The 27,304-nt window shown below is 50.5% G+C and overlaps 1 protein-coding gene across 4 annotated transcripts; it reads left to right on the top strand.

The window, feature by feature from the left end:
• The first annotated feature begins 360 nt into the window (after window positions 1–360).
• On the top strand, window positions 361–27,304 carry SLC44A2 (solute carrier family 44 member 2). Of its 4 annotated transcripts, XM_044003058.1 has the most exons (23): window positions 361–514; window positions 15,014–15,062; window positions 15,400–15,473; window positions 16,693–16,777; window positions 16,980–17,064; window positions 17,275–17,394; window positions 18,407–18,467; window positions 18,569–18,692; window positions 18,946–19,029; window positions 19,324–19,436; window positions 19,762–19,893; window positions 20,658–20,757; window positions 21,119–21,211; window positions 21,442–21,526; window positions 21,661–21,923; window positions 22,161–22,255; window positions 22,404–22,507; window positions 22,802–22,875; window positions 23,009–23,079; window positions 23,342–23,430; window positions 24,370–24,454; window positions 24,996–25,128; window positions 25,488–27,304. In XM_044003058.1, the coding sequence occupies exons 1-22, from the start codon at window positions 478–480 to the stop codon at window positions 25,115–25,117; spliced, it is 2,145 nt and encodes a 714-aa protein (XP_043858993.1). In that variant the 5' UTR covers window positions 361–477; the 3' UTR covers window positions 25,118–25,128; window positions 25,488–27,304. The 4 variants fall into 4 exon arrangements, with proteins under 4 accessions (XP_043858993.1, XP_043858987.1, XP_043858977.1 ...); XM_044003052.1 differs by having other exon boundaries at window positions 24,996–27,300; XM_044003042.1 differs by lacking the exon at window positions 361–514 and adding an exon at window positions 13,779–13,953 and having other exon boundaries at window positions 24,996–27,301.

Here is a 27,304-nt window from a genome sequence, read left to right as displayed (position 1 = left end):
CTGTGGACCCAGAACTGAAAAGGAAACTCCACGTTTGAACTGACCAGACCAGACTTTAATTGCAAGAACAGGGGCAAGAAAACTTCTCCTCTCTGGACCTCATTTTTTCCTATCGGTAAAATGATGAAGCTGGACTCATACTGTAATGGAGATTCTTTTTCAGGTATAAATTGGAATTTGGAAGCACCTTCCAACTCGGAAATTATCCAATTTGTGAAGATCTTCAAGGTCCGATCTAGTTCTTGCATTCCAAGATCGAACAATCAGGTGATTTTTAAGCCCCTTCCTCCTCCGAGATTGTAAATTAGGGTTGGGCCCCAATCCGTCCAGGGCTCCTCCCCCGCCCCCGCCCGCTCCCCCTTCTCATTGGAGGGGCCGCAGGGGGCGGGCAGCATCGTTTAGACTCCCGCCACCTCTTGCTCCAGCCAGCCAAGGCTGGGGCAGCCTCGGGTTTTTGCGCCCCTTGCCTCCCCCGCCATGGAGGATGGCCGAAAAGAGTCTGAAGGACCCTACGGTAAGATCCAAATCCCGCATTCTCGGCGGGGGGGTTGGGGGGGTGGAGGGATGCCATCCCACCGGAGGGGATGCAGAGCTGTCGCTCGGAGGCACCCCGAACTGGGGATAGGGGCGGGGGGGACTGGGAGAGGGGTCCAGAGTGCCAGGATCGTTTCTGTCCAGTTCACTGAGACACGTGGACAGCCTGGGGGTTCCGGGCTGGGTTTGCCGAGACACCCGCATCCCCAATCCCCGTCCACGATAGCGCATGCTCCGATGCGGAAGGGGGCCCGTTATCTCCTCGGTTTGGAAGCTGCCCAGCGGCAGGGAGCTGGGACCCTGGGCTCGTCTTGGGTCTTGCAACCTAGGAAACTGGAATCCTGAACCCTAGTGCCTCACGGGCCCGCTAGCTGACGTCAGGCATTTTCCCTTGGCACTGAAAGGGAAACTGAGGCGGCAGAGGAGACAAAGAAGGCCCAGAGCTAGGCGGTGGCTGTCTGAGGTCTCCAGAGTCCTGACCCTCCGCCGGGGAACTCGGGGGGGGGGGGGGCGGAGCAGGATAGAGACAGGAAACAATTGGTAAACTTCCAACTCCGGAGGCCGGGCGCTGGAGGCTAGGCTAAGGACCCAGAGATGGGGGAGAGGGGAAAGAGGGAGAAAGCTGCTGATGGCATCTTGAGGCAGGGTAGCCTGTAAAAACAAGGCTGGGAGGGCCGTGGCTCCCGGAACCTTCCCCCCATAAACACAGACTCCCCTGGGGACCCTCCCAGGTCGTTTGTATGCTTAAGTCTTAGCCCTGTTTCCGGCTCGGGGAGGGGGAGGGGACTGTCGGGGGGGGGGGGACTGGTTGTGTCAGTGGATACGGGGGTGGGGCGAGATGTTACTAGTGGCCTGGGGGAGGGGTGTCAGTGTCTGTCTCCAGACTCTGAGTCTATCTGTCTGTGCCCCTTTCACACACACTCTTACCACCTACCCCCCCCCCCCCATCCCCAGCCCTGGCCACCTTCCCCGGGCTTCCTGTGGTTCTCCCGGAGCCCGGGAACGAAAGCCTTAGCAGCTGTTGTATTTTTAGCATCGAGGTTCCCAGGGCCCTAAATAGGCTGGGAGAGGACTTCAGCATCCCTTCTCGGGGCATCCAGTTCCAGGCTGGGAATAGGAAGGGAGGGGTCCTAGGTTTGGAAATGGGTGGGGAGGGTTGGTGGTGGGACTGGATGTCCCACAGTGCCCGCAGGGCCAGGGCGGAGTAACTGCGGAAACTGGCCTCTGGCTATCACTGAAAAACCGGAGGGCTGTTTTGGGAGGGGTTGAGACCTGGGCCTCGAGGATTAGGGGGAGAGACTACGGGAATTAGCCTCCTATGTGTTCGGAGTGAACCATCCCCTTTGGAGGGGAAATGGATGACTAAGTATCTTTGGGTTCCTATGAACGGAGAAATAAAGCTGCCTCCCGAATCGGGTGGGCGCTGGGCCTGGTTCATGAATAGCCTGAGGCTCGAGAGGAATCTCTAGCCACACCCCTTACTCCCCTCCTCTTTCTCCATAAGCCAGCAAACTGCTGGCTAAAGGCCGGCACTGAGTCTTCCACTGATCTACCGAGGAGGGTGACCAGACTGATGTCTCCCTATTCTGTTCTTTCTTTTTCCTGTTCAGTCCAGAACCTAAGCAAGCACTGCCTCACTTTTGACTTTGTATCCCTAACACCCAACCGGGCCTGGTAAACAGAAGGCATCTAATAAGTGCTTGCTGATTGAAAAGACATTTAAGAAAAGCTATTTACAGAACACTATGTTTGCAATCTTGCAATATATGGTATAGTCTCTGCCCTCATGGAGTTGGAAAATAAAACAATAATAACAACACATAAGCTATACTGTACAATATTATATGGTGAGGTCTGAGGATGTAAAAGGGTTGAGGTGAGATCAGGGAAGGCTTCATGGAAGAGGTGGAATTTGGGATCTTTTTTTTTTTTTTTTTTAGTGAGGCAATTGGGGTTAAGTGACTTGCCCAGGGTCACTCAGCTAGTAAGTGTTAAGTGTCTGAGGCTGGATTTGAACTCAGGTACTCCTGACTCTAGGGCCGGTGCTCTATCCACCGTGCCACCTAGCTGCCCCTGGGATCAATTTTAAAGGATGAATTTTAGCATTTAAAGGAGGGTAGAAGTAGGGTAGGAAGGACATTCCAGGCATAGGTGTTGCAGGGGTGGGCTTGACAGGTCTCAGTAAGTGGATCTAAGAGGAGAGGGAGAGGGAAATGTCAAAAATAACCCTAAGGCTTGAAAATAGGCTGGGCTTTTGTAACTCTTGTTACTGACAAAAATAGTAAAGTCATAAAGAGGCGCTGGTGTTTTTATTTTGGTTTGCGATATGTGAATTCAGTACCTACTTTGCACAATTTTGTCTGGGGCACTGAGATGTCAAATGGTTAACCCAGGTCCCACACAGCCAGTGTGTATCAGAGGCAGGATTTGAACCCAGATGTTCCTGACTCTGAATAGTCCTCTACCCACTACGCACTGCTTCTCATCTTAATGTTACAGATGCGGAAAATGAAGTATGGTCAGTGTCTTGCCCAGAGTTTTACAACTATTGAGTGTACGAGCCAGAATTTGAATCTAGGTCTTCTGACCTGAGATTTGGACCAAGGACTTGATGTCTGTAGCCAGTTTATGGACATGTTTGAGTTTGAGGCGTGGCTAAATATTCTGGGGAGTTTTCTTTCCCTTAGGCAGTTGGGAGATACTGGTCTGGAGCTCTGGAGCAAAATCTGGGTGGGAGATGGGGATTGGGACTGCTTCAGCCTAGGGATGATTGAAGCTGTGGGAGTGAATGAGATCACCCTGGGAGAGAGCCTAGAGATAAAAAAGAAGGCGGAGTCTTAGGGAACACCCACATGAAGGGTGTTGGGAAGAAGATGAGGAGACCCAGGAAGAAAGGTAAGAGGAGAATCTGGAGAGTGTGGTCCTTTTCCACCTAGGGAGGAGTTTGGGGTTACCAGTGTCAGATGCTTTGGAGAGAGGTCCCGGAAGATTGGGGCTGAAGAAAGACCACTGGATTCAGCTATTGTGACATTACTGGCCTTTGAATACAATTTCAGTAGTGCAGAGAGTGAAGGCATTTCGGAGACAGCGAGTGACTAGGAAATCGGGGTGTTAAGCCTAAGCAGACTTTTCCCAGAAGTTTGTCGGTAAAAAGGAAGGAGGAAGATGGTCTGTTAGCTTGGCTGGGGAAGAAGGGCTAAAGGAAGGCTTTTTTCGGGATGGAGGAGATTTGAGCTTGTTTGTAGACTCTTGGAAAGGAGGCAGATCAGGGGGAAAGACTGAAGATGCATAAAAAAGAGGGAGTGGCAGTGGAGGGGGAAGGAGGGAATGGAACCCTGGGCACGGTATGCAAAGGGAGTAGGAGGAGATAAAACTGGGTTTGTAAATTTGAGCCAGATTGTTGAAGGCCTTGAAATGCAGTCAGGAGATTTTACTTCATTCTCTGGGCAGTGGGGTGCCACTGCTTGTTTTTAACTAGAGAAGAGATGATTAGAGCAGCGCTTTTGGAAGATCATCCAGGTATCCCAGAGAATGGATTAAAGAGAATAGACTGGAAGACAAGAAACTAGTTAGGAAGCTACTAGAATAATCCAGGTGAGAGGAGGACTGCTCTAAACTATCCTTGGTGGCCTTAGGAGAGTTGAGGAGGCAAGAAGATAGTTTGAAAATAAGATCTACAGCTCTTGGCAACTGATTGGATGTGGAGGGACAGGACAGAGTCTGGGGCAGTGGTGGTACAGTGGATAGAGTATAGGGCTTGGAGCCAGGAAGTTGTTTTTGTTGTTTAGTCATATTGATTCTTGGTTATCCCTTTTGGGGTTTTCTTGTCAAAAATACCGGACTGGCTTGCCATTTCCTTTTCCAGCTCACTTCACAGATGAGGACACTGAGGCAAACAAGGTGAAGTGACTTGCCCAGGGTCACATAGCAAGTGTCCGAGGCCAGATTTGAACTCATGAAGATGAGTCTGATTCCAAGCCCAGTGCTCTATCCCAGGGCTTCTTAAACTTTTCCTACTCAAAACCCATTTTCACCTGAGAAATGTTTATGTGACCCCGGTTATATTGATGTATAAAATAGGTATACATAACCTTTTGCTGTTGCCAAATTTTTCACAACCCCTCCGTTCAGTCACGTGACCCCATAAAAGTCATAACCCACAGTTTAAGAAGCTTTTCTGGGGGCAGCTAGGTGGTGCAGTGGATAAAGCACTGGCCCTGGATTCAGGAGGACCTGAGTTCAAATGTGATCTCAGACACTTGACACTTACTAACTGTGTGACCCTGGGCAAGTCACTTAACCCTCATTGTCCTGTGCAAAACAAAAAATAAACAAACCAAAAAAAAGAAAGAAGAAGCAGCAGCAGCTTTGCTCTATCCATTCACCACTTAACTATCCTGAGTCAGGAAGACCCTGCTGAAATCTGGCTTCAGACCCCAACTAATTGTGGTGCTTTAGGGAAGTAGTACCTCTGTCTCCGTATCTGTAAAATGGGGATAATAACGGCTAGCCACTGCCTCACAGGGTGGTTGTGAGGATCAAATAAGATAATATTTGTAAAGTGCTTAGCACACTGAATGGCACAGAGTGGGTGTTCCTTATGTGTTAGCTATTATTCTTTTCGAAGTTTCAAGACTAGTTGGCAGTGTTAACAACAAAAATAGAAAAGTTATTGGGAGGGGCTCGTTTAGGGATGATGACAAATACTGCTTTCCACACTTCTAGGTAGAGGTGCCACTCAGGCAGTTGGAATTCAGGGAGAGGTTGGCAAAGGTGGTAATAACTCTGGAAATCATCTGCATAGTTGGTTTTTTTTTTGGCCAGGCAATGAGGGTTAAGTGACTTGTCCAGGGTCACACAACTAGTAAGTGTGTCAAGTGTCTAAGGCTGGATTTGAACTCAAGTCCTCCTGAATCCAGAGCTAGTGCTTTATATACTGCACCACCTAGCTGCCCTCATAGTTGGGGGGTTTTTTTGTTTTTGTTTTTGGTGAGGCAATTGAGGTTAAGTGACTTGCCCAGGGACACACAGCTAGTAAGTGTCAAGTGTCTGAGGCCAGATTTGAACTCAGGCCCTCCTGAATCCAGGGCTGGTGCTCTATCCACTGCACCACCTAGCTGCCTCTGCCCCTGCCCCCATAGTTTTAAAGAAGAAAATATTAAGTGATATGGTACATAAGGTCATTGCTTTAGAACTAGTGTCAAGTGTCTAAGGCTGGATTTGAACTCAAGTCCTCCTGAATCCAGGGCCAGTGCTTTATATACTGCGCCATTTAGCTGCCCCCTGCATGGAGGATAAGATCACTAAGGGTTAGAAGTGTAGTTGGTAGATAACCTCTCTATCCTCCATCTTTCTCATTTTAATGGCCATTATCAAGTTTGGGCTGGTGTCAGAGCTATTTTATTAAGGTCTTAATTTGAGGTGCAGTTCTCATTTTGGGAGGAGGATAGGAGGCACAAATCAATACATCACATAAATGTTCATTTACCAGTAATTGTGTTTGAAGGTCCTTTTGGGGCTACCACAAAGATCAAAGCAAAACAATCCTTACAACATGGATACAGAGAAATATATACAAAGTAATTATTGGAAGAGGAGAGGATACTAGAAATTGAAAGGGAATCAGGATAGGCTGCCTGTAGGAAGCTGTGTTTGAAGTGAGCCTGGAAGGGAGAAGAGAGTGTGTTGTGGGTAGAGGGGACAGCCTGGGCAAAGTCAAATAGAGGGGAGATGGAACGATGTGTGTGAGGCCAGTTTGGGACAGGGATGGTAGTACACAGAGGGTGCAGTAAGCAAGAATGGGAGGTGAGGGCCTGATTGTAAAAGGCCTTTAAATATCACACCAAGGAGTTTGTATTTTCTCCTAGAGGCCGGAGAGAGCTAGCTACTGGGACTTCTGACAGGGTCTGACTTACCCATGCTTTTAGCAAATCACTTTGGGAGGTGATTTGGGGGTCAGTTGGAGAGGTGGAGAGACTGAGGTAAAGGATGAGGGACCAATAGGCAAGTATTCATAGTGAAGTAGAGATGAGGCTATATCCCACTGGTATTCCAGTGGTGTGAAAGGTAATAAGGGACCTAAACTGGGATGGTGGCTGTTTGATCCAGAGAAGGGTGAGGAAAGTTAGGAAGAGGGGAAGGTTTTAGGGGAAAAGACCATGGGTTCTGTTGTAGACATGTTGAGTTGGAGAGGTCTCAACAACTCCTAACTGGAAATGTCCTATGGGTACCTGAGTCTGTGAGAAGAGAGCTAAGACTTAAGCGAGAAGAGGGCCTGGGACGGAGCCCTGTGGTATATCCACACATAGAGGGCTATACATGGAGGGTGATGATCCAGCAAAGGAAGATGAGAAGGGTTGGCCAAACCGTAGGAGAAGATCCAAGAGTACAGTGTCACAAAACCCTGGGGAAAAGAGAGAGTCTGGTAGGGGGGTAGCCATCTGTGTCAGATGCTGCTGAGAAGTTGAGAAGGTTGGGGACAGAAAAGGGTCATCTGGATTTGGTAAATAATAGATCAGTGATGATTTGAGAGAGATCAGTTGAGTGATGAGAGTGAAAGCCATGTTGCCAGCAAGAGCTTGAAAAGCCAGTGCAAGTAGATGGAGAGCTCTTTCTAGGAGTTTCCCATCAAAGAGGGAAAGATCTAGGCTGATAACTTGAAAGGATGGGACCATCAAGTGAAGGGGTTTTTAAAGGATGGCAGAGACCTGGGTATGTTCGTAGCCAGCAAGGAGGGAGCTAAAAAGGAGGGATTGAAGGTTAGAAAAGCTGCCAGAGAAGATGAGAGGAGAAGAACTAGGAAAGATAGGATCCACTTTATAAGTAGGGGTGGCCTTGGAGAGAAAGGCCACTTTTACATCTCCAGACTAGATGGAGTTCTTAATCTGGGGGCTTGTGAACTCTTTCTTTCTTTCTTCCTTCCTTCCTTTCTTCCTTCCATCCTCCTTCCTTCCTTGCTATCTTTCCTTCCTTCCTTTTTTCCTCCCTTCTCTCCCTCCCACCTTCCTTCCTTCCTCTTATTTTAAAATTTCTTATCGATTACTGTATTTCAATTGAATGTTTCCTTTGTAATTCTATGCATTTTCTCTTATGCATTTGAAAACATTCTTCGGAGGGGTCCCCTCCTTCACTGAATTGATGTTAGGGTCCACAATAAGATAATGGGGATGAGTCCAGGGGTTTTGAGATGTAAAATAGGGGAGTAGAGGGAGCTGTCAGCCAATTGCCTTCATTCTCCCCTTCCCCCAAAGCAGGAAGCCAGACCCTCTTCTGAAGGGGTGGAGTTGGTGTGGGATTTATTAGCCCCCACTGCCAGAATGCACAACTGTTGTCACCTCTGTTAGCTGTCAACATAGCAGAAAGATGTCTCTTTAGGTCTTCCCTTGGGGTCAAGTCTCACTCAATAGGATGATTATCTGGAAGGCCTGGGCTCCGAAGGGCTGGACTCCTGACCTCAATGGACACTATATCCTTAGGGTGAGTGGCCACCCACAGGACTGTATACCAACTATTTAAAGAAACCTCAGCATGGCTATTTCTATTAGTCACAATATTTCTATTTGTACCTCGTGTGGCTGCCCTACGGGGCCCACAGCCACAGTCCTGAACCCACAGCTATGGCCTTCATTGCCCTTCTCTTCCCCCACTACTCAGCCAGTCACAGAGCCCTTTTGTCCTGCCCCTGCCCAAGAGTTCTTATGATTCCAGCTAGTGGATCCCAGTGGATCCTAGGTCTTTTCCTCAGCCCTTATACCTCCAGCTTAAAGCAATCCTAGCTAGCTCCACAGGATGGCTGTATTTTTGAGGGTGGGGGAGAAGAGGATGGTAATTAGGACTGCTGAATTCATTCCCCCACAGCCCCTTTAATACAGTATGTCATTTTTGTGTGTGTGTGAAGCAATTGGGGTTAAGTGACTTGCCCAGGGTCGCACAGCCAGTAAATGTCAAATGTCTGAGGTCGCATTTGAACTCAGGTCCTCCTGAATCTCCAGGGCTGGTGCTATTACAGTATGTCATTTTAGGCAGCTCATTCTTCAGCCTGGGACCCCCCCCATGGCCACCCCACACCTCTTAGTGTCTCAAGACCCCACCCTCTGTTGGTGCTGGGGACCAGAACTGGGACTCAGCAAGCATTTATTAAGGGCCCGCTAAATACCAGAAGAGAGGAGGAAGGGGTTAGCGCAGAGGTGTCAGATTTGGTCGGCTCCACTCTCTGGTGCGATCAGAACCAGAATAAAATGTAATTGGGAAATGTTTTAACAATATTATTAAAAATGCAAAGTAAAACATCATGTAAATTTATGGATTTCTAAGTGAATATGCCACTTTCAGAGATCCCTTTCTATCTAAATTTTACAGCACTGCTCTATCCAAGAGTTGTTCAGTCATTGGGGGGGGGGGGGATGAAGGTTAAGTGACTTGCCCAAGGTCACACAGCTAGTAAGCCTCAAGTGTCTGAGGGTGGATTTGAACTCAGGTCCTCCTGAATTCAGGACCAGTGCTTTATCCACTGCACCACCTAGCTGCCCCTGTTCAGTCGTACCTGACTCTTTTTGATCCTATTTAGTAAAAATGCTGCAGTGGTTTGCCATTTCCTTCTGCTGCTTCCTTTACAGATGAGGAAACTGAAGCAAACAGGGTAAAGTGACTTGACCAGGAGTCACACAGCTAGTAAGTATCGAGACTGGGATTTGAACTCGGGTCTTCATGATTCTAGGCCCAGCACTCTATCCACTGATCCAAGCTAGCTGCCCAATGGATAGAGAACCTTCCTCAAAACCAGGAAGATGGGTTCAAATCCTTCCTCTAACATATTGGCTGTGTGAACCTCAGCAAATCACTTAACCTCTCAGTGCTTCCAAGCTATGCTTCTAAGAATTCCATAGAAGATAAGTTGCAGATAAGCTACTGACCTGTATTGGGGGAAGGGCCTTTTCTCTTTCTAGGAGTTCCCTATACTGATCCCCATAACAGATCCAATCCCCTCCCCTATCCACTGACATGTTCCTAATTCTGTCCTGGGCTTTGGGGATAGACAAAGACAAAAATAAACTGGTCCCTGCCCAATACATTCTTATGGGAAGAAGCTTGATTTCTCTTTGATGCATTCTCAAGGCCCCTGAGGACTAGACCTTCCTATTTCTTTTCTCCCACTCAAGAGTCAATCAAGGGGCAGCTAGGTGGTGCAGTGGATAGAGCACTGGCCCTGGAGTCAAGAGTACCTGAGTTCAAATCCAGCCTCAGACACTTAACACTTACTAGCTGTGTGACCCTGGGCAAGTCACTTAACCCCAATTGCCTCACTTTAAAAAAAAAAGAGTCAATCATTGAGCATTTATTAAGCACCTACTATGTTCCAGGCACTGTGCTAAGCTCTGGGAAGAAAGGGAGGAGATAGATTGTATCAAGAGTAGAAATACTTAGCAGGAAGAAAGGGTCTATGGGTCTGTGATCTTGGTTGACTTCCATCCTCTTTCTTTGACTCAGTTTCCTTGGTTAAATGAGAAGGCTTAATTAAGGCCCTTTCTAGCTCTAAAGTAGTGGTGGAGTGTGTGTGTGTGTGTGTGTGTTGGGGGGTGTCAAGAGATGTTTTCCCAACAATATTTGCAGATAAACCATATAGAGGGGAGCTGTGAAGTGGGAAAGCCAATTGTAATGGGAGATTGGTTTTTCAGTAGGGTGGGTCCCCACAAGAAGGAGTCGGGTTACCAGAGGTCTCCCTTTAGAGATCTGCTAGCTTACTGTGGTGTAAGTTCCCACTGACTAAGCAGCTGTTGCCTGTCGGTCACAGGAAGGATGTGACCTCTGCCCATGCTCAAGCCTGTCCGTGATTTCCCATCTCTTGAGACAGGGTCATGCAGACAGGCTTTGCTTCTGATGCTACTGTGTAGGCAAACTGGCCCTCTGGTCTGGGTTGAACATGGTTTATAGGACTGTTAGAGACCACGGACTACAACTCCCATTTTTTTTTTCCAAATTAGGAAACTGAGGCAGAGTGCAGCATTTCCCACCCACCCCCACTTGAATCCTGGCCTCTGATCCAGATGTGATATTCTTTCCATTTCACCATGTGCTGGCCTCATCTGTCTCCCTGCCCCACCCACCTTTCAAAAGAGGTCTCAGCTTCTGGCTAGTCACAGAACATATGATCTGCCCACGATCACACGGGTAATAAGTGTCAAGGAAGGCTCCTATCCAAGCCTTCTCATGCCAAGAGCAAGGACTCTATATACTACATTGCTCAGTTTTTCACTGAGCTCTTTTTGGCAGCCATAGAAGAAAGGAGAAGTTAGGGCAGCTATGTGATGCAGTCAGGAGTACCTGAGTTCAAATCCTGCCTCAGACCACCTGTGTGACCCTGGACTAGTCACTTAACCCCACCCAATTGCCTCCAAAGAAAAAAGATTGGAGTTAAGATACCGAACTATAGCATGGTATAACTATAGTACAAGGCAGAATGGGTGATGTCATGATTTGCACTGAATTGGCTTTAAGTGAGACAGGGCTGTGCAAAGTATCAAAATGCAAATGGAGGAGAGCACAGTGGAGGGAGGGCTCTTTACTTCTGGGAAGAATCTCCAAAAGCCTCCCGAAGGTGGTGGCCCCTGAATTATACTTTAGAAATGAGTAAGAGAAAGGGAGTGGAAGGAGGTAGTTCCAAGTTTAAGGAGGATATGGATTTGTCATGGGGGAAATTGATGGGGGGGTTGGGGTAGGGGTTATTAGGAATTCCTCTTTAAAGAATTTCACCCTCTTGCACACAAATTCAATTAGAGCAAAAGAATAGTTTATATTTAGGTGCTAAGGAAAGGAAACCAAGACAGAAGACCTTGTGATGTTGGCAGAAATTTGGGATTAAATTTGATTGTGAGTTGTTCCAAAAGAATTACAAGACTCAGTGACTCAGTTTCCTAAGTTTTATTACAATACTGTGGGTGACCACAGGGAGAGAACCAGAATAGTGGAAAGGTATTTCTCTCAAATAGTGAAAGGAAAGACAGTTATATTTATAGTATGGATAAATTGATTATCAGTCTCATTATAATAATCTCCACCTTGGGGAGGTACAAGGGAGGACCTGTCCTACTCATTCTAATATTCTCCACCTAGGGGTGTTTCAGGGGAGGGCTTATCTTAATTTGACGTTCCTGGGGTCCTACGCCAACCCCTGAGGCCCGTACCTTTTTCAGTGGAGGTATGTTTGGGAGGTTTACATGTCATAAGGTGAATCTGGGGACAAATTTGGCCTTTTCTGCACATATCTCTTTCTGGTTCCCATTAGAATTTCTATACCCATGTCTTTTCCTTTATTGTTACTTGACCTGACCCGTTATGGGTACTGATTTCTGTGGGTACAAGAACCTAGTATGCTGACTTATAAGTTATCCATTAACTGGGGTCTGACTCCCTTTTGGAGCTAATATCTGAATTAAAGCTTGGGTCTTTGGTTTTTCTATTAACCCCTTTTTGCCTCCTACATCACTTGGATTTCTCATGGGGAGAAGGCATGGCACAGAGGCGTGGCTCTCTGAGATACCTATCTCCTTGAGCAGGAGACAGGCAGAAACTTTTATAGAGGACTGATGGTTGTCCGATGAGGTGGTCATCTGATTGTGGAAAGTTCCCTTATTGGGGGAGGACCATCCCCCACTGGTGGTGACTTAGGGAAGTTGGGTGAGGGGTGGCTCTGTATCTCTCAAGCCATCTCTCTCCCACTCATGCCACAAAGGCAGCAGCCACACCTAATCTTATCTCCCCAAGGGGTAGGGGGGACTGGAATGAAGGGTGGTGGTCCTGGAGCTAACTCAGTTTTGATCCTGTGCCACTTACCTCTTTTGGTGTGTCTGTCCTTTGGTTTAGTTTCTCAAGGAGAAGGTTCTTTGATTTACCCCAGAAAACTTCTTAGGTACTCCGGGCCCATAACAGATCTAACATCTTAGATTTTAGGAAAGGATGGGATTTTGGGGGTTTCACTTACATGTTCAGTTTCACTTACATGTAGATTTTTATTGTCGGAAGCTGAGTAGGAGATAAGGCTGGAAAAGCCAGCGGGGTCACATGAGCGGGTCATGAATACCAGGTCAAGTTATTTGGATTTTAACCTGTAGGTTTTCGAGAAATCACTGAAGATTTTTGAATAGGAGAGTAACTGGACTGATTTTCTGTTTAGAAGTTAGTGTAGGATGGATTGGAGAGGGGGAGAAAAGGGGCAAGGAGGAAGATGAATTTAGAATCAGAAGGCCTGGATTTGAATCTTGGCTCTGCTCCTCACGACTTGTGTGACCTTGGGTGAGTCATTTCACTCTTGGCTTCAGTCACTCCATTTGCAAAAGGAGTTTTGCTAGATGACCTCCGAGGTCCAATCCTACCAACTTTAAATCATGAGATCCTATTAGAATGTAAGCCGAGAGAATCTAGGTTTAGAAACTAGTTCCGTAGAGAAGAGGGACAAGATGGAAGGAAGTTGAAGGCTTAGAGTCTGGGGGAGTAACTACTAATATTTGGAGATCAAAGAGTAGGAGAGCACCAGCATCTCATTTTACACACGCCCCGCCCTTCTCAGTTTACAAAGTACTTTCCCTGGTCTTGCCTCCGCCTTCACTTAAGCCTAGAACGTACTCGTTTAGGTCCTGCTGGGGTTACGGTACCAAGTTGGGGCCTCAGGGGGCTCTGACGGCCCCTAGCCTTCCGAGGGAATGTAGGGAACTCTGTCGAGGGCAGAGGTGTATGTATGTGTGTGTGTGGGTGGGGGGGATTGGTGCATGTCCCAAGAGAAGCCAAAATGTTTCTCCTCCCCCCACCTCCCCCTTAGCCTTTCCCCCACCTTGAGGGAAGTTAAGGGTTGGAAGGGAATTTAATTGACTACGATTTTCATCCCTGGCCGCGAGATATGTGACCTTGTGCAAGTCTTTTCCCCTCTCTGATCCCTCAGTTTCCCCACAAATGCTATGACAGGATTGAGCTGGATGATCCCTTAGGGCCCTTCTAGCTCTGACCTCCGTGGCTCCAAGCTGCCGCCCGCCCCCGCGGGTCTCTCCGTAAGTGGCAGGAGCAGCTGCCCCCTCTGCTCCCCCGCTCCGCCTCCTCCTCCTCCTCCTGGCCCCGCCCCGGAGAGGCCCCTCTCCCAGCTCGGCCACCGCCCCAGCCCCACCCGACCCTTTTCACTGGGCAGCCGCTACCTCCTGGGAGTGCTTAGGGGGTGGGAGCACTAGCCGCCTAGTCGAGCACGGCGGGGCGGGGGTGATTGAAGGCAGTCGCTACTCGGGACCGGTTAGACCGGTCGGATCCTCTGGGTAGAGTCTCTCATTGGGCCATCTGCGCCCAGCTGACCGGTCAGGGTCGGGGGACCCGGGAAGGGGCCTCGGACCAGAGGCTGAGCCAGGATGGGGGGAGAACGGCAGCACTACTACGGCCAGCATGGTAGGTGGGCAGCCCCCTTGGCCCTCCCCAGCCTGGGCCTTTGCCCCTACCCCACAGGCAGCTGGTGAGGCTTCCACAGAGATCTCCAAGTGCTCTCCAGCGCCTCTGGGTCCAGGAATGCAGGACGGAATGTGCTGCGGGGTGCGCTAATCTCCGGGCCGCTCTGAACCCTCTCCTCATGGTGCACCCTTTCCACCTGCAACTCCTGGTGGGGTGTGTGTGTGTGGGGGGGGGGGTGCCCAGACGGGCCTGGAGAAGCTCCGGAGCGTCTGAGCCCCTTGACTTAAGCCCAGCCTCCTGGGCTCAGCCAGCTCCCCCGTCTAGATACCCAAATGCAGCGGGAGTTAGCACCAGGGCCAAGGCGCGGGGGCGGGTGATGCTGCTGCCTCCCAGCCCTTCTTGGCTCGCCTTGGTCTCTGCTTTCTCTTTTACTGCTCCCCGCCTAGTCCTTTCCCTTCCCTCAGAAACATAGCTAAGCACATCGTGGAAATGCTTATCCTATCTAGGCAGAGGGGCTAGCAGATCTTGGGTGGGTGGGCAGGGGTTCTGAACTGCTCTGGATCCAGATTCAGCCCAGCAAAATTGGTCCTCTCCTGGGCTGCACTCCCCTCCTGCAAATTCCTTTAGTCGTGTAGCTCTGCTTGTGGGGGGGGGGGGATTGTGTTAATTAAGATAATGTTAGTAATTAATGTCCTCTGAATCCCTTAAGGGGGTTGGCCAGGCCCTGGAGATCTGTGTGGGAGGCAGTGAACAATGCTATTCTGTCTTGGCTGTCCCATGTTTCTCTGTGGGGGAGCCCTGGACACCCCACCCCCCCAGACACATTGTTCCAGGTTCCCTCAGGTTCCTCTCCCCAATCATTCGGGAGGAACCCCAGCAACCTCACTGGTGGGAATTTAAGGAGAAATCTTGGAGAAGGGGCATTATTAGGAAGTTGTTAGGAATTGGCCAGACTTTCAGTGGCAGCCAGTCCTTCTGTTTCTGGGTCACTCAGGGCCAGAACTGGGGAGGGACCAAGGCCACTGGTTTCCCTGACTGGGCTTTGGGCTGTGTTTCTCAGGAACGCCTCAGAAATACGACCCAACATTCAAGGGCCCCATTTACAACAGGTGAGATTGGGCCCCATGGGGACAGGGGAAGGGTCTCCAGCTCCCTTCTGCTTAACTCCTCCCTGGTCCTTCCTTAGTTGCCCTGACTTCCAGCCTCTGTAGCAGGCTCATTTCCCAATACCCTCATTCTCTTGGGCCCTGCTTGGTTCTTCTCTATTCTTTTTTTCATCCAACAGCTCCTTATCCCTCTTTCTGGTCCATGGGCCCCATCCCTTCAGCATGCTGTGCTTTCTGTGTTCATAGTCCTTTTGCCTCTTCCCTGTCCCGTTATTATTTTTTTGGGGGGAGGGGGAGTTCTCACAGGGTTCTCTGGGCCTGACCTCCTTTTCCTTTTCAGGGGCTGCACCGATGTTATCTGCTGTGTGGCCCTATTCATAGCCATTGTGGGGTATGTGGCTGTGGGCATTATAGGTAAGTGGGGGATACCACAATCGAGGGCATGATTCTGCAGTTTTGTGTATTTGATCTTTTTCTGAGGGGTGAAAGTGATTAATCCAACCATCTAAGCACGTACTGTGTGTTTGTGAATCCTCCATGCTCAGTGTCTAGGAATATAAAGGTGAAAAATTCTCAGACTGATTGCACTTTATTTTATTTATTTATTTATTTTTTGGTGGGGCAATGGGGGTTAAGTGACTTGCCCAGGGTCACACAGCTAGTAAGTGTCAAGTGTCTGAGGTCACATTTGAACTCGGGTACTCCTGACTCCAGGGCCAGTGCTTTATCCACTGCGCCACCTAGCTGCCCCCTGATTGCACTTTAAAGAGACAGGTACACAAAGATGTGAACTAGTCAGGCAACATTTTTTGGGTGCCTACTTTGTGCCAGGAACTGTGTTAAGTGCAAGGAAAAGCAAAAGACAATTACTCTCTGTTCTCAAGGGACTGCAGTGGACAGTGGAGTCCTCCTTGGTCTAATAGGGGCATGTGTGTTAAAGGCAAAAGGTGGGGACCCAGTTGGAGTGCTGTGAGAACTGAGATCACTTGAAGCTGAACTGAGCAGGGAAGACATCATGGAAGAGACAGTACCAAATTTTGGCCTGGAAGAACAATAGGAAGGATTTCAGGAGGCAGAGCTGAGGAAGGAGGATGCTGTAGGCAGGATGTAACCTGTGGAACACACAGAGACACAGCAAAACCTGAAAAAAGGCAAAGGGCAATTTGGCTGATGGAGAGTGAGTGTGAAAGGAAGAGTAAGATGAGATTGCTAAAGTGCTTTGAGGTTCACTAAGTACCATCAGCCCCGAGAGAGGGAGGCAGTGGCTAAGATCACTGGCTTCTGAGTCTGAGGACCTTGGGCTTTGAATTTTGTTTCTGCTCCTTACTGCCTGTCATGAATGTGGCATTGGGCAGTCCATGTATAAGACTGAGGGGGTTGGGCCTTAAATTAAGTAGTCCTTCTAGCTCGAAATTCTATGATTCTGTGCCCATTTCATAGAGGGGGCTACTGAGACTCAGAGAGAGTAAGTCACTTCTTTGTTTTTGAGCTGCTCCTCACCACCGCTCATCTTGGTGCATAAAGGTCAAATACCCAGGTCCCCTGATTCCAAAACTTTTGGGGTGACATGGTGGGGGTGTGACAGCTGGGAGGGGTAGGATATGTCGAACTCAATAGCTTTGACTTATTGCAGCCTGGACCCATGGAGACCCCCGAAAGGTGATCTATCCTACAGACAGCCGTGGACAGTTCTGTGGGCAGAAGGGGACACCTAATGAGTAGGTCTATCCTGCTCCCCAGCCCCCCCATCCTAGCTCTCCATTCCCCCTGACCTTGGCTACTAGGCCATTCTCTCAGCAGGCTGGCCTGTGGTGGGGGAGGGAAGTCCCGGTTCTGTGCCTTTTATGGGGGTGGGGGGTGGGGTGGCAGCTTGGACACTGAGACTGATATATCCTCCCCTATCCTTGCAATGTCTTCCAGGAACAAGCCTTTCTTGTTTTACTTCAACATCCTGAAATGTGCTAGTCCCTTGGTGCTTCTGGAGTTTCAATGCCCAACTACGCAGGTGACTGACTGAAGCACACCCCAAACTCGGGCTTCCTTTTCCAGCCCTTCTTAGTGCCCTGCTTCTGCTGGGGGTTGGGGGTGAGGTAGGGCCCAGAAGGACTCTGGACCAGGTCTGTGGGTGGTGGCTGCAGTGTCTCTTACCGGCCTGCCGGAGGGAAAGCCACACCCTGGTCCGAGCTGAGCCCCGTCTTATTCCCTCTCCCCCCAGATCTGTGTGGAGAACTGTCCCTCTCGATATCTTACCTTTCTCCAAGCCTATAATCGCCCCCAGGAACTGGACTATTATAAACACTTCTGTGTTGCTGACTTTGACAAAGGCAAACGAAAGGTATTTGGGGCAGAGGGAGGTGGGAACTTATCGGGAAAGAGCTTCAGTGCCCAGGGCTCCAGGGAGTGGGCTGAGAACAAAAGGGTTTGGCAGGGGATTGAGTCCTGGGTGAGCATCACAGGTCTGTTGCTCACTCCCAGTGTGTTCCAGAGAAAAGAGCACTCAGTGGCTCTGAGTTCAAATCCCATCCATGACATAACTGCTTGTGTGACCTGGGCAAGTAATTTATTTAACTGCCTTGCTCTTCATCTATTATAAAAAGAAAATAAAGGGTTGGACTAAATGTCTTCTAAGGCCTCTTCCCGGCTCTGTCTGTACTTCCTGTGACCTGAGTGAGCTTCCCCTCAGTGGGCCTAAGTTCCCTTATCTATAAAATAAAGGCTGGGTGGGGAAGGGAGGAGTCAGACTAAATAAATAGGAATAAGCCTACATCTGCATGGTGAGTGTTTGAGGTTAGCATGTTTTCCTCACTCCCCTACCTTATGATGTGGGTGATGTAAGTATTCTCCTTTTTGTGTATGTTTCTAGATCTTGTGATTTCTTTGGTGTCAGGAACTGTAGGGAAACTGCTCTGCTAATGCAGTTCAGCTTTCCTTCAGCAATTTCTAGTCCGAGAGTGTAGTAACTGGGCCCTGAGGTAAAGTGACTGCCCTAGGATCACTAGGCCAGTATTTGCTAGAGATGAGACTAGCCAGGTTTCTTAGCTCTGAGGCTGGCTTACTAGCCTCCTCTACTCCATGCTGCCCCCTCATCTTTATTTTTACAGATGAGGAAACAGACTGGGGAGGGGTCAGTGATTTGCTCAGGCTTAGACAAAGTAATGAGACCAGAATGTGAGCTGCAGGTCTGAAGACCTGAGATCTACTACTTTGTCTTCCCTTTAAACGGTATCTAAGCTGTCTTTCAGCTTGAAATGTTATTATTCTATGAGCGAGTACCTGGACCCCACGTGGGCCTGGGACTCAACCATCAGCCTGACCACTCTTCATCTCTCCTCCTCACCTTCCTCCAGAGTCCAGCAGAGGTTCTTAGGGATGGAGACTGCCCCGCGGTGCTCACACCCAGCAAACCTTGTAAGTTTTAGAACTAAGGAAGGGAGGAACTGTGCTTCTGGGTCAGATGGGTCAGAGTAGATGGACTCTGGACTCTGACCCCTGACCATCCTTTCCAACAGTGGCTCGTCGATGCCTCCCAGCTATTGAGAGCCACAAAGGTGTGATCACTGTGGGCAATGAGACCACGTTTGATGATGGGCATGGCCAGAAGAGAAATGTATCGGAGCTGGTGGAGGGAGCCAAGTGAGGAGAGGGTGCCCTGAGCTTCTGGGGCCTCCTTCCCTCTTCCCTGGCGCTCAGTTTCCCCTCTTTAGAAGGGAGGGAAGGAAGGGAGGGAGAACCCCCTGAATCAGATCAGATGCACTCCCTGCTCACCACACCCTTCCTAGGGTCTTTGGGAGGGCTTAGAGGGGCCTGGCCGAGTTGAGATCACCCTCCTCCAAAATACTTCCCTTCTTTTTTCCCTCCCCAACTTCTCCCATTAAAACCTCTCCAGGAAGGCAAATGTGGTGCTGGAGGCAAGGCAGCTGGCCATGCGCGTGTTTGAGGATTACACTGTATCCTGGTATTGGATTCTCATGTGAGTGGGGGCCCTGGGGGTGGGGGTGGGGGACTATGGGGAGAGAGTGCACCTCACAGGGCTGAGGACCTGCCATCTCTGTCTTTTCTCCTATTGTCCCTGTGCCTCTCCTTCCCTCGGAAGGAAATGGTCCCGAGCTGAAGCCCCTTCTCTGCCTCTCAATGGCTGTATCTGTGTCTCCAGCTGTCTTTGTATTTTTGGCTCCCCTTGGGGGAGGGGTAGAGTTGGTGAGGCACAGACCACAGTGGTGGTCTGACTCAATCCTCTTCCTCTTTCCTCTCCCCCACCTTCCAGTGGCCTGGTGATTGCCATGGTTCTGAGCCTCATCTTCATCATCCTCCTTCGATTCCTGGCTGGGATCATGATCTGGATTATGATAGTCATGGTCATCTTGGTGCTGGGCTATGGTGAGTACCCAGGACTTCAAGAGCACCCCTTCCCCAGAGCCCCCTGCTGACACTCCCTCCCCAGACACTCTCTAAGTTCCCCAAACCCTGCAATCCCCTGCTCTCCCTCTGGACTCTCGATTCCTCTGAGGATTCTCAGCTTCTTTGAGACCTCCAATCTCTCCCAGCAACTCTGACTTTCCTATAAAATACTCAAGATCTCCCTCCCAAGAACCCCCACTACTTTACCTTCCAGCAGGCCCAGTTCTGAGATACTCCTTGTGAGGTGTCTACTCCCCCTAGCTCACAGCATGTTTTAAGCCTGAGCTCATATCTCCTCTCCCAGGCATCTTTCACTGTTACATGGAGTATGCCCGACTCCGAGGTGAAGCAGGCTCTGACATCTCCATTGGGGACCTGGGCTTCCAGACTGACTTTCGGGTGTATCTGCACCTCAGGCAAACCTGGCTGGCCTTCAGTGAGTACACACATCTGGTTCCCCATTCTCCAGTTCTTTGGCTCTCCAGCCACCCAGTCCTGATCCTGGACACCCCCATCATCCCCAGACCAACTTCAGCCAGATCTACTAATTGAGCTTTATTGTTAGGGGGAAGGGAGGAAGCATTTTAGCACCTATTATGTAGAAGGCACTGTGCTTTACAGATATTACAAATATACCCTGGGAGGTTGGTGCTATTTTTATCTCCATTTTACAGTTGAGGAAACTGAGGCAAACAGTATAAGTGACCTGCTCAGGGTCACACTCCTAGTAAGTGCCTGAGACTGGATTTGAATTCAAGTCTTCCTGGCTCTAGGCCCAGTCCTTTATCCACTGCACCACTTAGCCTTGTTAGCAGAGACCAGACAGGGCTGGGAGCCAGGACTGCTAAGTCAGGACACCACACACACACACACACACACACACACACACACACACACACACACACACACACACTCTTACCGTGGCCCGTGTTCAGCGTGCGCCCGCCCCCCCCCCCCCCCCCATAGAGTCCCTGGCTGCCCTTGCTTATTTACTTACTGTCTTTATGACTCTGAACTAGTCCCTTGCTCTCTCTGGGCCTCTTTCCCCCATCTGTAAAGTGAAGGAGAGGGAGTTGGACTCCCTTTTGATGATCTCTGAGGCCCCCTCCAGCCCTGTCCCTTATGCACTGTGTTCTATGCTCCTTCCCTTCTGTGGGGGATGGGGTGAGCTGGCTTACCCTCTTTCTTCCCCGTCCAAAGTGATCATCCTGTGCGTGCTGGAGCTCATCATAATCCTCCTGCTCATCTTCCTGAGAAAGCGCATCCTCATTGCCATTGCACTCATCAAGGAAGCCAGCAGGTGATAGAGCTGTTGGTGGGGAGAAGGTGCTGCAGAAGGAGGAGCTGGACAGGAGGCTGCAAGGGATTGGGGAGGGAGCTGGGGCTGGGAGCTGGAGGGGATTGGGGAGGGAGCTGGGGCTGGGAGTTGGAGGGGATTGGGGAGGGAGCTGGACAGGAGGCTGGAGGAGATTGGGGAGGGAGCTGGGGCTGGGAGCTGGAGGGGATTGGGGAGGGAGATGGGCAGGAGGCTGGAGCTGGGAGCTGAAGAGGGGCCCCAGAGGAGGCTTGGGAGTGGTAGGATTCGGGGGGGTGGGCTGAAGAAGCTCCACAGCAAAGACACAACTCTAACCTTAACAACCCCCTCTTTTCTGCTTCTCCAGGGCTGTGGGCTATGTCATGAGCTCCCTGCTATACCCACTTTTTACCTTTTTCCTCCTCTGCCTCTGCATTGCCTATTGGGCCAGCACTGCCGTGTATCCGCCTAACTCTCAACCTCCCACTCTTCCCTCTGCCCAATTGTCCAGTTTCCTTAGCCCCTGGTCAGCCCCTCCCTCCTTCCTTTCCCTTGCTGTGGGACCTTGGTGAGAGAAGGGAGTTCTTCCTTTAGCCAGGACACCCAGGGATGGGGTGAGGGTTTCCCTGAGCATGAGGGACTTGCCTCCCACCATGTCCCTGGAGTTAAGAGCCCTTATCAAGCACCCAGCTTCCTGTCTACTTCCAATGAGGCTGTTTACAAGGTCTTCAACGAGACAGCCTGTGTAGCCGCTGGACAGACATGTAATCCAGAGGTAAGGGCTGGGAGCAGGGGGGCAGAGCTCGGGGGATTCAGTCTGCAAGCCCTCCTCTCCAAGGGGATCCACTCCCCTACCCCCGTCACAGCCTCCTGCCTGGTCTGACCTTGCCCCTGCCAATGTCTCTGCAGACTTTCCACACCTCAAATGTGACCCGATTGTGCCCCGATGCTCGGTGCCAGTTTGCCTTCTATGGTGGGGAGACTGGCTATCACAAGGCGCTGCTCGGCCTGCAAATCTACAATGTCTTCATGTTCTTCTGGCTGGCAAACTTTGCACTGGCTTTGGGCCAAGTGACGCTGGCCGGTGCCTTTGCTTCCTACTATTGGGCCATAAACAAGCCAGATGACCTTCCTGCCTTTCCCCTCTTCTCCTCCTTCGGCAGGGCACTCAGGTCTGTAAGGGTTAGGGGCTGGGACCAGGACCATGGGCACCTCTTCCAGAGAATGGGGACTGGCACTGAAGGGGAAACTGAGGTGGGGACCCCTGGCAACCCAGAAAACCAAGCTGACACTCCCTTACTTCCTCTCCCAGGGGGTATCCAATCTGTAGAGGGGGAAGTCACGGCCCACTTACCTTTCCCATCACAGCAGGATATAACTGACACATCACCTGTTCCCTTTCTGCTCAGGTACCATACTGGCTCCTTGGCCTTTGGCTCCCTCCTTCTTGCCATCGTGCAGGTAATCCGTGTGATACTTGAGTACCTGGACCAGCGGCTCAAAGGTGAGGGAGCTTGTGGCAATAGGGGGTGGGGGGGGCAGAGGCTGATGGGAGAATTGAAGGGCTGATTCCCCCTGGGTTAGGGGTTAAGGGAGGAGTCAGGAAGTGGTAGGGGCCACTTGTCATGCATTTTGTATTTCCTCCCCTCCAGCTGCAGAAAACAGGTTTGCCAAGTTCCTCATGACCTGTCTCAAGTGCTGCTTCTGGTGCCTGGAGAAATTCCTCAAATTCCTTAATAGGAATGCTTATATCATGGTGAGGACCACAGGAAGTCCTGGCCTCCCTCACCAGCTCCTTCCTGGTTGTCCTCCCCCATTTCCCCAAGGAATATTCCTTCCTCCTATGAGCAAGCCCTCCCAGTCACTCCAAGTAACCCTAGAGACCCCAAACTTGGTATTTCCTCTCCCACCCCTGAGCCCCTCCCAGCCATTTCCTCCTCCATCTCCCCCAAGTGGAAAACATGATGAGCTCCTTTGAGGATACGTGGGCCGCACTTGCCTTGAGGCCCCCCTTCTTCCCCCCTCACCACACACCTGTATATACACACAGATTGCCATCTATGGTACCAACTTCTGCACGTCTGCCAAGAATGCCTTCTTCTTGCTCATGCGGAACATTATTAGGTGAGATCAAAAAAGGTCCCATCCTCCCCCTGCCCTCATGTATGTCCATCCTTCCTGATTCCCTGGTAGCCCCATTCCTTGTGGTCTCCTCCCTCCCCCCGGTCTGATTCTTACTTTCTCTCCTGCACCCCAGGGTAGCTGTCTTGGACAAGGTCACTGATTTCCTTTTCCTCTTGGGGAAGCTTCTGGTTGTGGGGAGTGTTGGTAAGTTGAGCCTGCCCTTCCCCTAGTACCCAGGGAGGAGTCCCAAACTTCTTTGTCCCCCGATTCTCCATCCTCCACAGGAAAGAAGAGTAAAGTGTGACTATGGGGGTGGGGGTTAGAGGGGACCTTCTGGCCTTCATGAAGCCTGACTTCTCAAGCCTGGGAGTGGGGAAGGCTCATGGGGTGAGTGAGTATATTGGAAGGGCCATCTCTAAATTCATTCTCCTAACTGCTTTGCCCCTGGGCTTCCTTATTTCTCCAGGAATTCTGGCATTTTTCTTCTTCACCCACCGAATCAAGATTGTACAGGACACAGCACCCTCCCTCAACTACTACTGGGTTCCCATCCTGGTATGGACCTTCCTGGGGCCCAGACAAAGGCTCAGAGCTAGTGGGGTCTTCAGACCTCATAAAATTCTAGATGGAGAGCTAGGAGGGAGCTTAGTGGTCAACCAGCCAACCCACTCATTTTACTGATGAGAAGTGAAGGGAACTGTCCAAGGTCACAGATGTAGTCAACAGTCAACAAGTGTTGATTAATATTGATATACAGGGAGTAAAGGGCAGGGCCAGTATTCTAACTCAGTCAGACGTTTAGTGACCTACAGTAGCCTGCATTGTCCTAAGCACTGTGATGGGGACAGGGTTGAAGACGATGCTGGAAGGACCATGGCCACTGCCTTTGGGGAGGTGGGACTCAGGCATACAAAAAGATGAATAGGGCAAGAAGGTATTGGAGTAGGTTTCAGTTGTGAATATATATTCTAGAGGTGGGAGATATTATTGACCCAGATTGGTCAGGGTCACAAAGGGGATGGGACTTAAGCTGAGAATTTTCTCTTAGGCACATGAGACTAGACCCTTAGTATAGGGGAGTTCCCAGCAGAGGAAACTCCCATCAAAGTCTGAGAGAGTTACCTAGAGCAAGGCTAGGAGAGTTAAATTAGACTGGATCACACAGCTAGTGGGTGTCAGAGGTAAGATTTGAATTTGGGGGTCTTCTCTTCTTGGCTTTCAGGAGCTCACTCTCCACTATGCCATCTTGCCTGTCTTCTGTTAGGGATCATAAGGTTATACAAATAGATTGGGGTCTATTTGTACTTTGTGTTGAGCTGAGAAGTCTGGCTGTGGCCCGTTAAGAATGAGGAGTCCTTGCAGATGAGCGAGGAGGGGGCTGAGTAGAGGAACGTTGATTTTAGGGAGCTGAATATGGCAGCCTGTTTAGGGTGGGGATGGGAGATGGCTTTGGAGACCAGGCACAGTGACCAGGGCTGTCTCCCGCCTCGACAGACGGTGATCATCGGCTCGTACCTGATTGCTCACGGCTTCTTCAGTGTCTATGGGATGTGTGTGGACACTCTCTTCCTCTGTTTCTGTGAGTACCCAGGGGGCCTGGGTGACAGCTCTCCCAAAGGGTCGTGCTGCCCCAGCCTCTTCCTCTTCTAAGGCTTGGTTGTTCGTTTGGTTTTCCCTCCATGAGGGAAATGCACAGGAACTAAACCCCTGGCTCCCACCAGGGGCTCTGACCCCTCTGTTCCCCTCCTTCCCATCCTGCTTCCTTTCCCCCTACTTCACACTCACTCCCTGCTCCATTGCCGCCGCCGCCGCTGCCACGACCCCCCTGTGCCCCTCTACTCCACGCTGTAGCTCTGACCATCTTCTCCTTGACCTGCCCAACTCCCCATTGGGGGGGCCACCCTGAGGGACTGAGTGCTTGGTGTTTCTGGCCTTGGTTGGGGAATTTGTAGCTGCCACTAACTGGTTTCTCCGTCTTTGTTTCTTTTCTCTCTCTCCCGTGTCCCTGACCCTCCTCTGCTCCTCTGCTGCCTGGCTCCCCATGTCCCCTTGTCTTCCTCTCCCTGCCTGTTCCCCTCCTTGCCCTACCCCCCAATTCCTGGGGGCGGGGGGGACCTCAGGTGAGGACCTGGAGCGTAACGATGGCTCCCCCGAGCGTCCATACTTCATGTCCCCTGAGCTGAGAGACATCCTGCTGAAGGGGAATGCTGAGGCCGGGAAGAGTGAAGCCCAGGAGGAATAGGGTGTTCTTGGGTGCGGGGGTGTTTGGGGCCCCCTCCTGACACATGGAGTGCCAGGGAGATGGAATGGGTTTGCAGACTGGGAACCAGGCAAGGGCCCAAGGCTACTTTTCTCCCTTTGTATGTGGTGGGGTGTGGGCACAAGGACACGAAGCTTCCTTGGCAAGGGAGAAGAGAGAAGGGAGAAGGCTGGGTCGTGTTTGTGTCTAGGGTGAACCGTCAACCCCTAGGCCCCTGTCCTGCTTCTTAACCCTCACCTCCCTCCTGCTGGCCAAAGCCCTCGCCATCTTCCCTGCCTCTCCCATCTGCCCCCCGTCCCCTAAGGTCTGGGCCCTCTCATGGACCCCCTTCTCCTGGGCCCTCTCTCTGCAGTGGAGGACCTGGAGCGGAATGATGGCTCCGTGGAGCGGCCATACTTCATGTCTTCCAACCTGAAGAAGCTCTTAAACAAGACCAACAAGAAGCTAGCTGAAGCGTAGGCCTCCTCCCAGGCCTCTGTGGAGGGGAGGGGAGGAGGTGGTTTACATTAGGGTCAGTATATGCCATGACTCCCTGAGGGCCTCTGCCCCCCACTAACCTCTGCCAGCCCACAAGACGGTGCCTAAACAAACCCCATGGGCCATTGGATGAAGGGGCCTCACTCCTGCACTCTGGTTTACACTCTTAGGGTAGGCAGCCAGTCCACCAGTCCCTCCCCATCCTTGGGCCCCTTCTCCAGGACTCATTCATCTAAGAGACTGCCAGTCACAGGCCCTCAGTGGGTAACTTTTTTTGGAGGGGGGTGGGAGAGATTACTCTAGTGCTGAGAAATCTCCAAGAAAGATGTTCTCTTCACTCTTCGCTTGGTTCCCCGGTCAAAAAGGTTTTCTTCTTGTCAGATCCTTTTGGCTTGAGGCCAGGCCTTCTTTTTCTCTGACCCTGAGAAGGGTTGAGGAGGGGGCAGGCTGAGCTGTGCTTGGATTCAGCCCTGGGATCCACCTGGCCCAAGGGGCCAGTTTGCAAGAGTGGGCGAAGGGGAATGTTAACAACTTATTCTGCTGCTTTAAAGATGACTTTTTAACCTACTCCTCTGACTATGTGTTCCTACCTGAAAAGGGTCTATTTTTCTGACTCATTTCATACTTATGTGCGGTAAAAAAAAATCTCTTGAATTTTGCATATTCCTGTTTTCAGGCTCATGGGCTGAGGTTTGGGTGTGGGGTGTGGATGGACCTGTCATGGATGTGTGTGAGAGAGAGGGAAAGAGAGAAGGAGGGAGGGAGGGAGAGAGAGAGAGAGAGAGAGAGAGAGAGAGAGAGAGAGAGAGAGTTATCCCTCCCTTGCACCTGTACATCTGCTTTTAGCATGTTTCAAGCTGGTTTGTAGAGATATAGTGAGTGGGGTGGGAGGCCCTTTGTTTTCCATCTTTCTCTCCCATCAGGGAAAAGGGGAGAGGGATTGGGGTGGGAGGCAAGGGCCTGGTGGAGTGAGGCAGGCATAGGAAATGGTAGGTTGGGGAGGAGGATGAAAACTAATAGCCTTTTAATGGAAACCTGATGGAAGGGCTGGGAAGGTTCTCTTTCCTCATTGTTGATATGGCTGGGATCCCAAGGGCATTTTCTTCATTTGAAAGGAAGAAGGCTGGCAAAGAAAGGTAACCAGGAGATGGGACTGGGTAAATGAGCCTTCTATCTCTCTTAGGCCCTGGAGCTGGGCTCAGCTAATCAGGATTGCTTTATTTCACTTGCTTATGTGGGATGGAGGCTTTCTTGAGCCTAGTATTTTAATGTCCTGAAATTCTATTCAGTAAGTTTTATTTCATTTTCCCAAAGAGAAGGGAGTATTTCCCAACCTTGGGGTCTCCCACATCCTGTGCCTGCTCTGAGACTCCTGTCCTCTCCTGGGCCCAATTGTCTGTGTGCCCCCTGATTCCCTACTCCCTGTGTCTAACTGCATTCCAACCGTTAATAAAAGTGCCTATTTGTACCAGGAGCCCGGGCCCTGTGGTGCTTTGTTCTAAATGGGGCTGGGAGGAAGAGGGAACCTGCCTCCAGTTCCGGGACCAGTGTCCCAGATCAACCTCAGGTTTGTGTGAGCCTGGAAGAGAGGAGTTTCTGAGGCAGGAGACTTGTCCTGCTTTTTACAGGGTCAGGTTTCCCCCCAAGGAGTTGGGAACAATCGTCCCTTATCAACTTTTGAGTCCCACATCC

The sequence above is a fragment of the Dromiciops gliroides genome, chromosome 1 (genome assembly GCF_019393635.1).
Source record: "Dromiciops gliroides isolate mDroGli1 chromosome 1, mDroGli1.pri, whole genome shotgun sequence".
Taxonomy (NCBI): domain Eukaryota; kingdom Metazoa; phylum Chordata; class Mammalia; order Microbiotheria; family Microbiotheriidae; genus Dromiciops; species Dromiciops gliroides.
This window is presented reverse-complemented; position numbering and strand designations above follow the sequence as displayed.

What these genes read in the sequence shown, in the direction of transcription:
- SLC44A2 (XM_044003058.1), top strand. Translation starts at nt 478, where the DNA reads ATGGAGGATGGCCGAAAAGAGTCTGAAGGACCCTACG. An exon ending in TTCAATGCCCAACTACGCAG is followed by an intron (nt 17,065 to 17,274) that starts GTGACTGACTGA and finishes CTCTCCCCCCAG; the next exon opens with ATCTGTGTGGAGAACTGTCC. An exon ending in CTCATGCGGAACATTATTAG is followed by an intron (nt 22,876 to 23,008) that starts GTGAGATCAAAA and finishes CCTGCACCCCAG; the next exon opens with GGTAGCTGTCTTGGACAAGG.